Genomic DNA, 13,647 nt, shown 5'->3' on the forward strand with positions numbered 1-13,647 from the left:
ACATACCAGGTATTCAAAAAGTAACTAAGTAAATTAAGTGACTTTTTGAATGAGGTTCTTCGTGGTTAAATAGTTTAGTAATACTTAGGGAAAAAATAACTAAAATGACTTAGGTACGCTCCTAAATAAGTTACAAGAAGTTTAAAAATGTATAACGGAATTAGGTATTTTTCGACTAAAATATTGAATCCCAAGTGAGTTTTTAGTTAGTTCTTTAACTTTGTAAAATTGATACTGTGATCTCTATTGCTACCGCAATAAGACTGAAATTTGGAGAAAAAAAATGCGATTTTGATGACATTATTAAGTCAATTTTGGCCATTTTGTGATTTGGTGACTTTTCGCTCTACGGCGACGATATTCCGTTGGAGCTTTAACTGCTACCGTCAAAAACAACGCGGAGCTTTTCACTGTCAGAAGCTTTAAATACTCCGTGGTGGGGCACAAAATAATGCTCTACTGAGCACAAATCTACGGAGGATACTGAGATCTGATTTAACCTCTGACACTCGCGCATAGTGGTAGAAATGATGTGAGCTGACTTTGAGTGAACGTCAACGTATATTTAACTTATATCCTTAGATACGTGTGCATAGAAAATCAAAAACATTTTCTAGTATCAAACTATAATTCCTACTACACTAAGTGTGACCAGCCCAAGATTTTTGAAATTTCCCGCCAAACATTTGAGTAACATTTCAGTAGCCAGGCTCTAACTACAGTAGAGTCTGTGCGGAAAGAGAAGAGTCGTGGCAGAAACGGGAACTAACATTTTAAATTTTATATGGCAATCAAACCTTTGACACCTGTCTTGTAAAAAGTAAACAAACTTCTGTCAATTTATATTTTTATTAACAAAAACCGCAAGTTTTATGTATAAAATATTTTCAAAACACGATAAAACCGTACATAAAACCACAAGGAAAATTATATTTAACATTGTTCGGTTTTGTCAGCGGGTAGAAAACGGCTAAAAGCCGACTATCGACTTACAAAAAGTCGCGGAACATGTTTCCGCTATTCGCGGGTATTGATGTTGTATTTAATATTAAATAATTACCTATTTAATAAGCCCCCTAAGTAACTTGTCTCCGGTACATAATCGGTAAGTATATTCATTCAAAATATATTAATTTTCATAAATATGCAGGTCATTCATGATCTTTAAAATAACTGACAAATAGTCTTGATACTTGCCATTTTATGCATATTTATATGTAATATCTTTTTCAGGATTGTGTAAAAGTACCTACGGTATCTCGAATAAAAGACCGCTAAGTAGGTGATATGCAAAAATTCGTAATCTACGTGCCGGATTCAAGCACATCCAGTTCAGATGAAGATAGTTATATGAGTGTCCCTGGTTGTTTTGAAGCTAGCTCAACTCGGTAGCTCAAACATAAGTGACATTGAATATTTTAATTCAGACTTCGATTACAAAGAATGAAACTTTTTCTAATAAAATATTTCTTTATTTGTAAGTTCGTTTACTAGGTTTTGAATAAAACTTTTTCTAATAAAATATTTCTTTATTTGTAGGTTATGTTAGTTACGTTAGTAATTATTTCATATTTAGCAGTAACTTTTCGTATCGTGATTGATGGCGTAATATCGTGAGATGAGAGAACCGGACATATCCCAATAAGGCCTACCTACTTATGCACTATTTTTATTCATATTTATATTTATTATTAATAATGTACACATACATTACAAGTCAAGTTTACAATGGGTGAAATATATCCCAGATAAAATTACAGTTCTATTGCCCAATTTCTACCCGATCTACCCGGTTTAATAACTGTTGGAATGCACAGATTAGGCAGTACATAAATGAGACTCTATCTTGTTTGGTACTAAAATTACAGTTGTATTGGGCAGATTCTTAACTAGTTTTAGCAGTTTTGTCAATCGCAGTCACTTTTTAGTATCTGAGACATAAAAACAAGTGTGTTTTAAAAAGAAAACTAGTGCTTGCGCTAAATCAGAGGATTGAGTTGACGAGCCGACACCACCACCAGGCTCCGTTTAGTAAGCCGTGGTAAAAAACCGGAACAAAAGGGATTCAAGTATCATGACCTTTAGTGTCGTACTATAATCACGTGACCAGTGTTGTCAGCATATCAAAAACCATAAAATAGCACTGGCGCGCCCTCAAATCCCACGACTCTTCTCTTTCCGCACAGACTCTATCTAATAAAATTACCTACTTATAAAGTACTCTCAACATAAATCAATATGCGAGTTTAAATTACTTAATATCACAAGGAAAGAAATAAATATTTTAAACTGCAAAACGTGATTCAAGACCGATAAAAGTTGAAAATGTGACCACTTTTTTACTAGCGCGTCTTGTATTTATGTAAAAATAAGTAAATAAAAGTGCTTTTTTGAATCGTAGGAGTAAAATTACTAATAAATAAATTATCTTAGCCTGATTATTTATCAAAATGAATTTACTATTTAACCAACAAATTATTGCAGTGGCAACATTGTCTTACCTTTTTTTATTGTGTATCAAGAAACAAACGGTCATTTACATTAATGCGTAATGGTTTATTATTTTTTGGTCTTGAATTACGTTAGGATAAAAGAATTCAGATGTCAATTAGGTAACACCTTAACCTTCCATATGTGGTCACAGAATAAGGGCCAGTTGCACCAAACTGTTCGTATCGTTAAAGAGTTCGCAAAATTTTTATGTATGGAAGGTTTCATAGTAAAGTGCCGGGGCGCGCCGGCTGACGTTGATCGGTCTGTCAAATGTGGTTGGTGCAACTGGCCCTAAGTATTATCATACAGAACGGCCACGCACCGCCCCGCCCGACTCGCATATCACCTCGCGCCGCGACTGGCCGCGACATGAATCTGGCGGACTTCTAGCGTCCTCTCAGTAAAGCGACTTACACATACACAATGACGCCTGTACAGACGTGCCGCGCACACATATAAACGCAAATGATTTTTGATGTATGGCGTGTCCGCCCTGTGGTGTGGTTGGTGGTCATAAATCATGGGTCCAATGCACTCGTGCCGTATAAAGCAGAACAGCCAAGATTCTTATCAAACACAGACGAAAAGATGAGAAATAAAAACAAAATAACTATAATTCTAAAAATGTTCACTTTAACTGTTCGTCTTTCGGTTCTGTGTTCATGTGTTAAACCTTGACACGCAGGTTTTCTCTGCAACTGTTATTCGACGCAATTCCTCCGTTAAATAATGTCTACGTCAATTTAACTATTCATCATCATCATCATCAGCCCCTTTCAGTCCACCGCTGGACATAGGACTATGTAATTAACAATAACATATTTATATATATGTTTTGTTTTTTTGTCCAACTATCTATATGATTTCTATAACTTCAGGAGATGCCTTTTTACTACCTTTTAGTTTAGTTGCCTTTTCTCGAGAATGTCTTTTAGAATGTTTCTTTAAATTAGCTAATTGCTTGAAATTCTTTTTACATATTTCGCAAAAAAACACATGCGTATGAATTCGTCTATGAGTGATTAAACTGCTGTTGCGCGTAAATTCCTTTTCACATATATCGCACGAGAATGGTTTTTCCCCAGTGTGAACCCGTTTATGCATACTTAAAGAGGCCTCATCGTAAAACTGCTTGTTACACGAGTCACATGTATACGGTTTATTACCAGTATGGATTCGCTTATGTGTATTTAAATGAGTTGAAATCTTAAACTTCTTATTACAAACGTCGCATGAGTATGGTCTCTCTCCAGTGTGAGTTCGTTTATGTTTATTTAAATCACTCAAATGCGAGAACTTCTTATTACAATCCTCACAGAAGTACGGCTTATCGCCTGTATGGATACGTTTATGCTTTTCCACATCACTCACTTTCGCGAAAGCTTTTTGGCATATATCGCAACTGTATGGTTTTTCACCGACGTGCCTTCGTTCATGAGCTTTTAAATAACTTAACATAGTAAACTGTTTCCCACAAGTTTCACACGAATACGGCTTTGTACTGGCGTGTGTGTGCCTATGTTGGTTCAAACTAGATCTGGTTGCGAATCTGTTTCCGCATGTATCGCAGGAGTAGGATTTCTCTGCAGTGTGACTGCAAGCTTTTCTTTGAATGTGCTGGATTAGGTAGTGTATTTGTTGGTATGTGTTGCCGCAGGTGTCGCAAACGTAGGTCCCTGTTTGTCGGTCTTTAATGTCGTCCGTCTGTCGGTCGCCAGCCGCTCCGGCGCTCGCGACTTCTGATTCGTCCGGAGGGCTGGTGGGCGGCGATCCTACTGCCTCTGGGGGTTCGGGCTCCCGTTTGATGACAACTGGTTGGTTTATACCTGCAACACATTGTTGTTTATACGTAATGGCTCCTCTACACGATGGGCCAGCGCCGGCCACTCCAAGGGACGCAGCCATGCGGTAGAAAGAGATAGCAATATCACTTGCTCCCTCTAACGCATAAATGCGTCCCTTGGAGTGGCCGGCGTTGGCCCATCGTGTAGAGGAGCCATATGACCACTATTTCGTCAATTCCGATTTTTATTTTTTATGTATCTGTGTTTTTTTATGTAAATATTATAGTTTATTTTAATGTATTTCGACAGTAAGAAACCTTAGACATCTCTAAGTAATTGGAATACGTCAGTTTGAATTGGTAATTGCAGTTAGCTGTGTTTTATAAATGTTGATGTTATTTTTTTCTTGTATATACAATGTTGACGTGTAAAAGTGCTCTTGTGGCCTATTTGCTGAATAAATGTTGAAGTTGAAATTTCTACCATGGATGTGGGCCTGGGTCGATCAACTATACTTGGACAAGCAAATCTAGTCAGTAGAAAAAGGCGCGAAATTCAAATTATCTATGGGACGACAACCTTCCGCGATCTTGTCAGTAGAAGAAGGCGCCTACAATTTTTAAATTTGCCGCCTTTTTCTACTGACAAGATTTGCTTGACCAACTATATTTCTTCTTGTTATTCTGTCTCATCACTCTCATCAGTCAGGAGACAATAGTAGCATAGTTTGTTAGAAGAACGCTGTACTAGAATACCAAGATCTATAAATGTGCTTAGTATATGTCCCATTATGGAAAGGCCTTATAACTACCAAAAAAATCAAGTTTGGTTGATTTAAGTACGAAAAAACTAGTATTATTAAGAGTGACCCACAGGAGACCGTAACCATGGTAACTAGTGACAAGAAAAAATTGTTTCACCCGCCTACACATACCATTGCCCTCGTGCAAACTGTTTACTTACATTTTTTAAGTTTTTAGCAATGATATAAGGTGCACCAATGGTCACCCCGTACATCAGTTTTGGAACCAGAGAGACTTTTCATAGTCGACATCTAGCATCGAGTAGCGGAATTATCAGCACTGCTAAGTAGCAGTAGTAGTACTGCAAGTGTCTTAGAGCTTGTGCACAAATCACGCGAGGTTCGATAGGGGGAGGGGGATCACGAAAAAATCACGATAGACCACGTTGGGGGAGGGGGGGTATAAGGAGACCTCACGTGTATTTTTCTACAGTGAACGAAACTAAGAAAAAATTCCTACTACATGACTACCTAGATACTTTTTCTCAGTTGCATTAAACATAAATCTTCACTCTGTACTTCAAAATAGCGAGTCAATTTATCGAAAATAGAAAAATAAACAAGAAATTCTCTATATACAATATTATTTATCTTAAAATTAAACCGACTGAAAAAATTTCAAAAAAATACACGTGAGGTTGTGTGGGGCAGGGGGGGTAGCCAAAAACCTTACCAAATATCACCAAGGGAGAGGGGGGGTCAAAAAGTAGCCGAAAACACCTCGCGTGATTTGTGCACAACCCCCAAGTGACAATAGATGTAGCACCAACCGGAAAGTCTTATGTTGTTGTGCATAAGACTTTCCGGTCGGTGTATTGTATACTGATGTATGAAGTGAGCAATCTACGTATATTTTTCTCTATGCTAACACCTACTCACCGGAAAGTTCAGGAGTCACTTCAAGCTTCACTGCCGGCGCCTCCACAGGTTTGGTTTCACACAACTCTTCCTTCACACGCAGTGGTCTTTGCTCTTCAAATTCAATTTCGATTTTTACTGTAAGGGAAATATGTTAGTTGTAATACATATACATGGCTGATAACAATTATGAATCTAATACGATCATTTATAGTCTTCTGCCTTTATAAGTAATAGTTATTGATTTTAAAAAAAGCTTTTTCAATTAAAAGACATGTCAAGATTGCTTACCTTCTTTCAAGTTTTTCTAATGCTAAAAAAAACGAACTATAGTGACCCTGCGAAGAGATCCGATCTACTATCTATTTTATACATTTAAGTGCGCAGTTGTTTTATGCGATAAACTCAGTATAAACGCGAGCCGCACACCACTTTACATCATACAATCTAATGACCATATACATTGCTTTATGCGGTAACTCACTCTGTTCAGGCAGCAATACAGCATGCTCCGAGGGTCCCGTCAGCTCGTCTGGACTATGCTCCCACACAGGCTCTTCCTTCACCCGGACAAACTCCACGGACACACCACTTGCCTCCATTATAGCGGCTTGCGATCCGGGTTCAACTATGGAATTGTGTAACAATGTCCTTATATTAAAATATAAATAATTATTTGGGTGTTTATGTTGTGTTTGGGAAGAAGGGAAGACCAAGGAAAACGTACATGAATCAAATAAAGGAAAAGATCAATGTCGTGTTGTATCAGGCTGTGGCAGAGAAGAAAGAGAAGGCAGTACCGCCAAACATGGAAATTGCTCCACCGACAAGAGTCATACTCTTAAATATATGATGATGATGTTTGTGTTATTGCAAGCCATAGTCGACAGGCCTACTAACTGTCCTTACAAAAGGAACACAATATGTAGACAGGCCTACTAACTGTCCTTATAAAAGGAACACGATATTGTAGGGAGGCCTACTAACTGCCCTTATAAAAGGAACACGATATTGTAGGGAGGCCTACTAACTGCCCTTATAAAAGGAACACGATATTGTAGGGAGGCCTACTAATTGCCCTTATAAAAGGAACACGATATTAAAGAGTCCTACTAACTGTCCTTATTAAAGGAACACAATATGTAGACAGGCCTACTAACTGTCCTTATAAAAGGAACACGATATGTAGACAGGCCTACTAACTGTCCTTATAAAAGGAACACGATATTGTAGGGAGGCCTACTAACTGCCCTTATAAAAGGAACACGATATTAAAGAGTCCTACTAACTGTCCTTATTAAAGGAACACAATATGTAGACAGGCCTACTAACTGTCCTTATAAAAGGAACACGATATGTAGACAGGCCTACTAACTGTCCTTATAAAAGGAACACGATATTGTAGAGAGGCCTACTAACTGTCCTTATAAAAGGAACACAATATGTATAGTTCGTTTTTTTTAGCATTAGAAAGAACTTGGAAGAAGGTAAGCGATTTTGGCATGTCTATTAATTGACTAAATTTAATTTAATTAATTAAACTTATTTTTTAAATGTGTTTTTCAATTAAAAGACACATCAAGATTGTTTACCTTATTTCTAATGCTAAAAAAAACGAACTATAGACAGGCCTACCAGCTGTCCTTATAAAAGGAACACAATATTGTAGACAACATTTGTTGTGTTCACTTATCAATGGTCGGATAGTAATGTATAAATTTAATGCAACGGAGCCACGCCGTTTTGTCGTCTAAATAGTGTTTAGTTTTAAGTTTATAAAATACATATGTATGTTAGTCTGTAAGGTATTTGTAATATGGGCCTTGTTGCCTGAATTAAATTTCTAAATAAATAAATTAAAAGTATCACTACACCTTATAAAACAAAGTCCCCCGCCGCGTCTGTCTGTGAGTTGTTATGTTTGTTCGCGATAAACTCAAAAACTACTGAACGGATTTAAATGCGGTTTTCACCTATAGAGTGATTCTTGTCTTGAGGAAGGTTCAGGGGAATAATTTGTTAACCCGTGCGAAGCTGGGGCGGGTCGCTAGTAATGTATTATAGTTAGATAATAAAGGGAAGTAAACTATCGATTAGACATGATTCGCGAACAAATTCGGCAAAAAATGGCAATTGTATTGTCAAATTCAATTTGACAGTTTCGTTCACCACAGGTATACAGGTTATGGCTCCTCTACACGATAGGCCAGCGCCGGCCACTCCAAGGGACGCAGCTATGCGGTAGAATAAGATAGCAATATCACTTGCTCCCTCTAACGCATAAATGCGTCCCTTGGAGTGGCCGGCGTTGGCCCATCGTGTAGAGGAGCCCTTAGACAACGGCAGATTATAAAGTTATATCCAGACGAAACAATTTTTCGCCAATTTGATGAAATTCTCCGATCGAACAGGGTCGGCAGGTGCGGACAGAAAAATGCCACTTTTCATAGTAGAATGCAAATTGGTGATTTAATTTGTGTACGTGTGGACGCTAGATGAGATTGACCAATTATTTTCCTGGACAAATCAACTGATTTCGTCAGTCCCGTCTGGATACCCCTTAATATGTTATTTTTGCAAGAACCGTTGCGAATGCGTTGCGCTTGCGACCTTTCAAGCCTATGGACGTGCATGACCGCGAGTTTGGTCCGATCGAAATATCTATTTCTCGCTCTGACTTATAGCTGTATCCTTAACGGACGTGCGGGAGACCTTACACACGATCCAACCAGACCAAGATCACGGTCCGGTACGCCTGTCTGTTACGGCTAAAAATACTAGACGTTGACAGTGACAGCAAAAAAAAAAAAACAAAAGGCATTTGTACAAAAAGCGTGGTTGTTTATTTTACAATTTTTCTTGTTACATAAACACTCATAAACATCATCAGTATCATGCGTATTGGTGAGTAAGAGCCATGTATAATAATATAACTTTTGCGTAAGAGTTGTGACGCGGCCATTGTGAGAGAATGTCAAGTGGCGCTGATACTGGCAGCATGTCGCCGGCACGGGCGAAGGAACCCGCGAGTGCAGCCACAGGCGGAACTGCGTGGGTTTACTGGGTTTATAGAATACTAGCTGTTGCCCGCGACTTCGTCCGCGTGGAATCTTCAACATTTTACATCTGTTCGTTTTTTTTAGCATTAGAAAGAACTTGCAAGAAGGTAAGCGATCTTGACATGTCTTAATTGAAAAACGCTTTTGAAATCCAAAAGCGATTACATATGAAAGCAGAAGAATATAAATGATCGTATTAGATTCATAATTGTTACATATTTGCCGTAACTTATTTTTAAAATGTGTTTTTCAATTAAAAGACACATCAAGATTGTTTACCTAATTTCTAATGCTAAAAAAACTAAGTATAGTACCTATAATTTTCAAATCCAAGCAATGTTGAAATTACTTTTCTTTTTTAGCAAGTTGTATGAAGTTTTAAGTCAAGTGGATTTTGATGTTGATTGCTGAAATTACTTTTCTTGTGTTCTAATAATAGGTACACCCTTATACAAAGAATTCAAGTTCCGCACTGATAAAATATCTGATCTTCATACAAACTTTCAACCCCTTTCGCACCACCTTGGGGATGAATTTTCAAAAATGCTTAAATTCGTTTTCATGTTTTTTTTTATTTTAATACTATTTTTTTGCATAAAGTTCAAGTTCCTAGCTTAAAATGAAATTTACACCCCAAGACGAACTTCCCCTTCTTTCTTGAGGGGTTAAAGTTCAAAGCATTTGTAATGGATTCAAACTCTGAACCCCATTTTAACCCTGTTAGAGGATGAATTTTATAAAACGCTGAAATTACTGTTTGTTACTACAACTTTCTGTCTTTTGTAGTTTCGGCTCTGCATTGATTAATCAGTCAGTCAGGACACTTGCATATATATATGTAGATAGATAACCCAGCACGTATAGCTGTAGAGATTACACTAACCTATTATATTACGCTCTATTTTGCTACGTTTAAAGTCTGTGTGGAAGAGAAGAGTCGTGAAATGTATGGGATTCAATACATTCTACGACTCTTCTCTTTATGCACAGACTCTACATATGTTTGCATGCGGCGGTGGAATGAGAAAGCAATATCGCTTGCACTCTCTAACGCATAACGGCATCCCTGATGCTTGCCGAGTCTTGGCAGGCATGTTAACGTGCTACCATCTATTCCACCTCTAACCTTAGCCATCTCGCCTGCCTTCTCATTTCCAGATTTATTCAAAGCACTTGGTATAATGAAATTAAATCATTTTCAGAAAATATTTTAATTTGTGTTTATTTCAAGTAGGAACACTACTATATAAATTAGACTGAAATAAATGTCATATACTAAGAAAAAGTGACGAAGGCCTCCAGTGCCCCAGGCTGGAATCGAACCAGCGACCTCTGCAATTGTGGCAGGCACCTGCAGGCCTTGGTTACTTTTTCTTAGTATATGACATTTATTGCAGTTTATTCTTTATACTCCTTATTTTATTTCACACGAAAATGACCAGGTCTGATGTCTAGAATTAAATTTCAAAAAATTTTGTTGCTTAATTTGAGAAATATGTAACGCCCGCCAATGCTACACGTTTAATAGGTTGGTATTTTGGATCTCATATTACAAATATCCATTTATGTTGCAGCATCCAGTCTCTTCTCCTCTGCTGCGGTGTCGGGGGGCAGGTCGACGGGTTGGGGTCGCTCGTGCTCGGTCAGGCTGGAGCGCCTGCTGATGGACGCGGAGCGACGCACCTGCTGGGCCGGGCGCCGCACGTACAAGCTGCGCACCATCGAGCCCGCACCCACACCCAATGTCACCACAATCTTTCAATGTCACCATTGTGGCAAACGGTTAAGGAACAAGTCGGTTTTGAAGAAACACGTACATATTCACTCACCTTTACATAATTTGACCGGAAAAGATTATGGGTTGGAAAACGAAAAACCTAAATACAGAGATAAGGAATATGCGAGTGATCGCCAAATAAATCTACGAAGTGGAATGAAACACTCTAGTAACAAGCAGTTTCTTGACTACACATCTGATGATGAAATAAACATAAAAGAGTTACAAGCTCACCTGATTATACGCACCGGTGAAAAACCATACAGGTGCAGCCACTGTGGCTACAAGTGTAAAAAGAAATCAGGTATACTGTCTCACCTGATGATTCACACTGGCGACAAGCCTTTCCAGTGTAGCTACTGTGACCACAGGAGTCGAGTCAAAGGACATTTACGAATTCACGAGATGACACACACTGGTAAAACGCCATTCAAATGTGATCAATGCGATAAAAAGTGTTGTACGCAAACTGCGTTAGATCATCATCTCTTGATCCACACAGGCGAGAAGCCGTACAAGTGTACGTACTGCGACTACCAGTGCCGTCAGAAAGGAAACATGCGGTCTCATGAGATGACACATACAGGTGAAAAACCCTTTAAATGCAACTACTGCGACTACAAATGCAGACATAAACGTCAGTTGCGAAATCATGAGGCGGAACATACAGACGAAGAGTAAATAAAATTAATTAGAGCTGAACTGAAATAGATGTCACATATGTACTAAGTGATATCCCTCCTGTGGCGGTGGGCAGATTTGAACCAACATCAGCCACGACAGCTGGCCCCGATTTCACCAGGGTGACAGGTGCGACAATTGTAAAACATCACTGTTGCTGACGTCACAGGCATCCATGGGCTACGTTTACCGCTTACCATCGGGCGGGCCGTATTCCTGTTTGCCACCATCATTAAATTATTAAAAAAAAGTTTATTATATCGGAAAAAAACAGATATTTATCTTGCTAAGTTTATGACAATTGTCACAAGAAATACTCCAATTGTAACGAAATTCCGACATATAACTCATTTCCTGTCAAGGTTCACCGACAATTCTACAAATATGTCGACTAGAAAAAATAATTCTTGTTTCACAACATAATTGTAATGTACAATTGTAGCAAAATGCCTGTCATGTTTGTAAGTATTTCTATAGAAAATATTTTATAAAATTGTAATATGTCACCTGTCGCTTGACAATTGTCGGTCGACATATGTCACTGACAATTGTCGCCGTGGTGAAATTGGAGCCTGAAGACCTGGGGCCTTACCACAATGTCTTAATTGCGATTCTGTTTAGGACCTAAACAGAATAGTATGGCGCCATCTATGCAAACCTTTGATGGTAGCCAACGGTTGGCCAACCCCATTATTTGTGTCACAAGTTGTGGTTGAATATAAATTTTATCTATTAATGTTATTAGTGTTATTTTAAACAGTGCAAGTGTTATTTTAAACGTAAGACTTCTATGAAATTTAGACGTATAAAAATATATAAATAACACTTGCACTGTGTGTGCTATCAAAATCGTTGCAGACATATCTTGGTCTAACTATACCTTTCGCTTCGCATGATGGTCCCTATACTCCCTAATAGGTCCCTATGACAGTTAATTTTTATATGGAGGAGCTTTCACGTAATAGCACATTGTCACAGAATAAACAATAGTACAGAAGACTCACTCTCTAACAAAACGCGTCTGTTACGATAAGTAAAGTAAAGTAAAGTAAAGTAAAAATTTATTTGTGGAACACAGGTACAGTTAAGGTCTTATATATAGAATAATAAATAGAGCTCTGTGTTTTGCCTATTGGCGTACAAATATTAAACTTAAAATAATGGTGACTCATTACGAGTATGTTTACCATAAATTATTACATTTAAACAATAGCTATGTCTATTAGTAATATTACGGCAATAAACATTGAGAATAGAATATTATATTATTTAACTTCCAAATAAAATAATAAAATTTCTGAAATCACACAATTACAATCAAAAACTAAATAACTTAAACTACTATTATACAGGGTGTTTACTAAAATGGACAAGTTATAATTGTTTCAGGTGTCTGCAAGAAATTCACTTACTGAGTAATAGCATTTGTTAATTAAGTATGTTTTTAGTTCTATTTTAAACTGGTCAGGTTTCAGGCACTTTATATAGTTTGGGATTTTATTGAAAATTTTTGGAGCCATACCTAGTATACTCTTACCTAAGAAAGCTGTGTTGTGTTGATTATTGCAGATGTTGTTAAGATATTGTACACGTAGAGGAAGCTTGCGTTGTTGAGATATCAATTTGAATAGGTGTGAATTGTTTTTTATAAAATTTGCTAGTTCATATATGTATAGTGCTGGAAACGTTAGGATTTTAAAAGATCTAAAGAATGGAACACAGCTATCCCTCATATTGATTCCACAAATGGCCCGTACGCATCTTTTTTGGGCTTTGAAAACAGCTTCTCTATTGACTGAGTTCCCCCAAAAAATAACACCATATCGTAATATAGAGGCTACAAGGCCATGATATGCAGTTATTAGTGCATTATTATCAACTACTTTTGCAAGTTTTTGTAGTGCAAATGCTGATTTGTTTATTTTTTTACATATATATTCTATATGGTTTTTCCATGTGAGTTGATCATCAATCATAAGCCCTAAAAATTTTGTTACAGCTACTCTCTCTATTGTATTATTATCATATTTAATATTTATATTAAGAACCGTTTTTCGTTGGTGAAAGTGCATGATATTGGTTTTGTTTAAATTAATAATTAAATTACTGTTATTGAGCCATCTTATCATTTCATTTAAAACTGAATTTATATCTTGTTCATAGTTAACATTCTCGTTTTTTTTTTTTTTTTTT

General features: G+C 37.3%; 1 protein-coding gene across 1 annotated transcript; it reads right to left on the minus strand.

Annotated features, from left to right (window-relative positions):
• Positions 1 to 2,848: 2,848 nt before the first annotated feature.
• LOC134676367 (zinc finger protein 883-like) lies at positions 2,849 to 10,767 on the minus strand. Its single transcript, XM_063534725.1, has 5 exons — positions 10,680 to 10,767; positions 8,522 to 8,628; positions 6,422 to 6,605; positions 5,959 to 6,075; positions 2,849 to 4,319 (listed from the first exon to the last, which is right to left on the minus strand). The coding sequence occupies exons 1-5, from the start codon at positions 10,765 to 10,767 to the stop codon at positions 3,349 to 3,351; spliced, it is 1,467 nt and encodes a 488-aa protein (XP_063390795.1). The 3' UTR covers positions 2,849 to 3,348.
• Positions 10,768 to 13,647: the final 2,880 nt, after the last annotated feature.

Source organism: Cydia fagiglandana, chromosome 24, assembly GCF_963556715.1.
Source record: "Cydia fagiglandana chromosome 24, ilCydFagi1.1, whole genome shotgun sequence".
NCBI classification, from domain to species: Eukaryota; Metazoa; Arthropoda; class Insecta; order Lepidoptera; family Tortricidae; genus Cydia; species Cydia fagiglandana.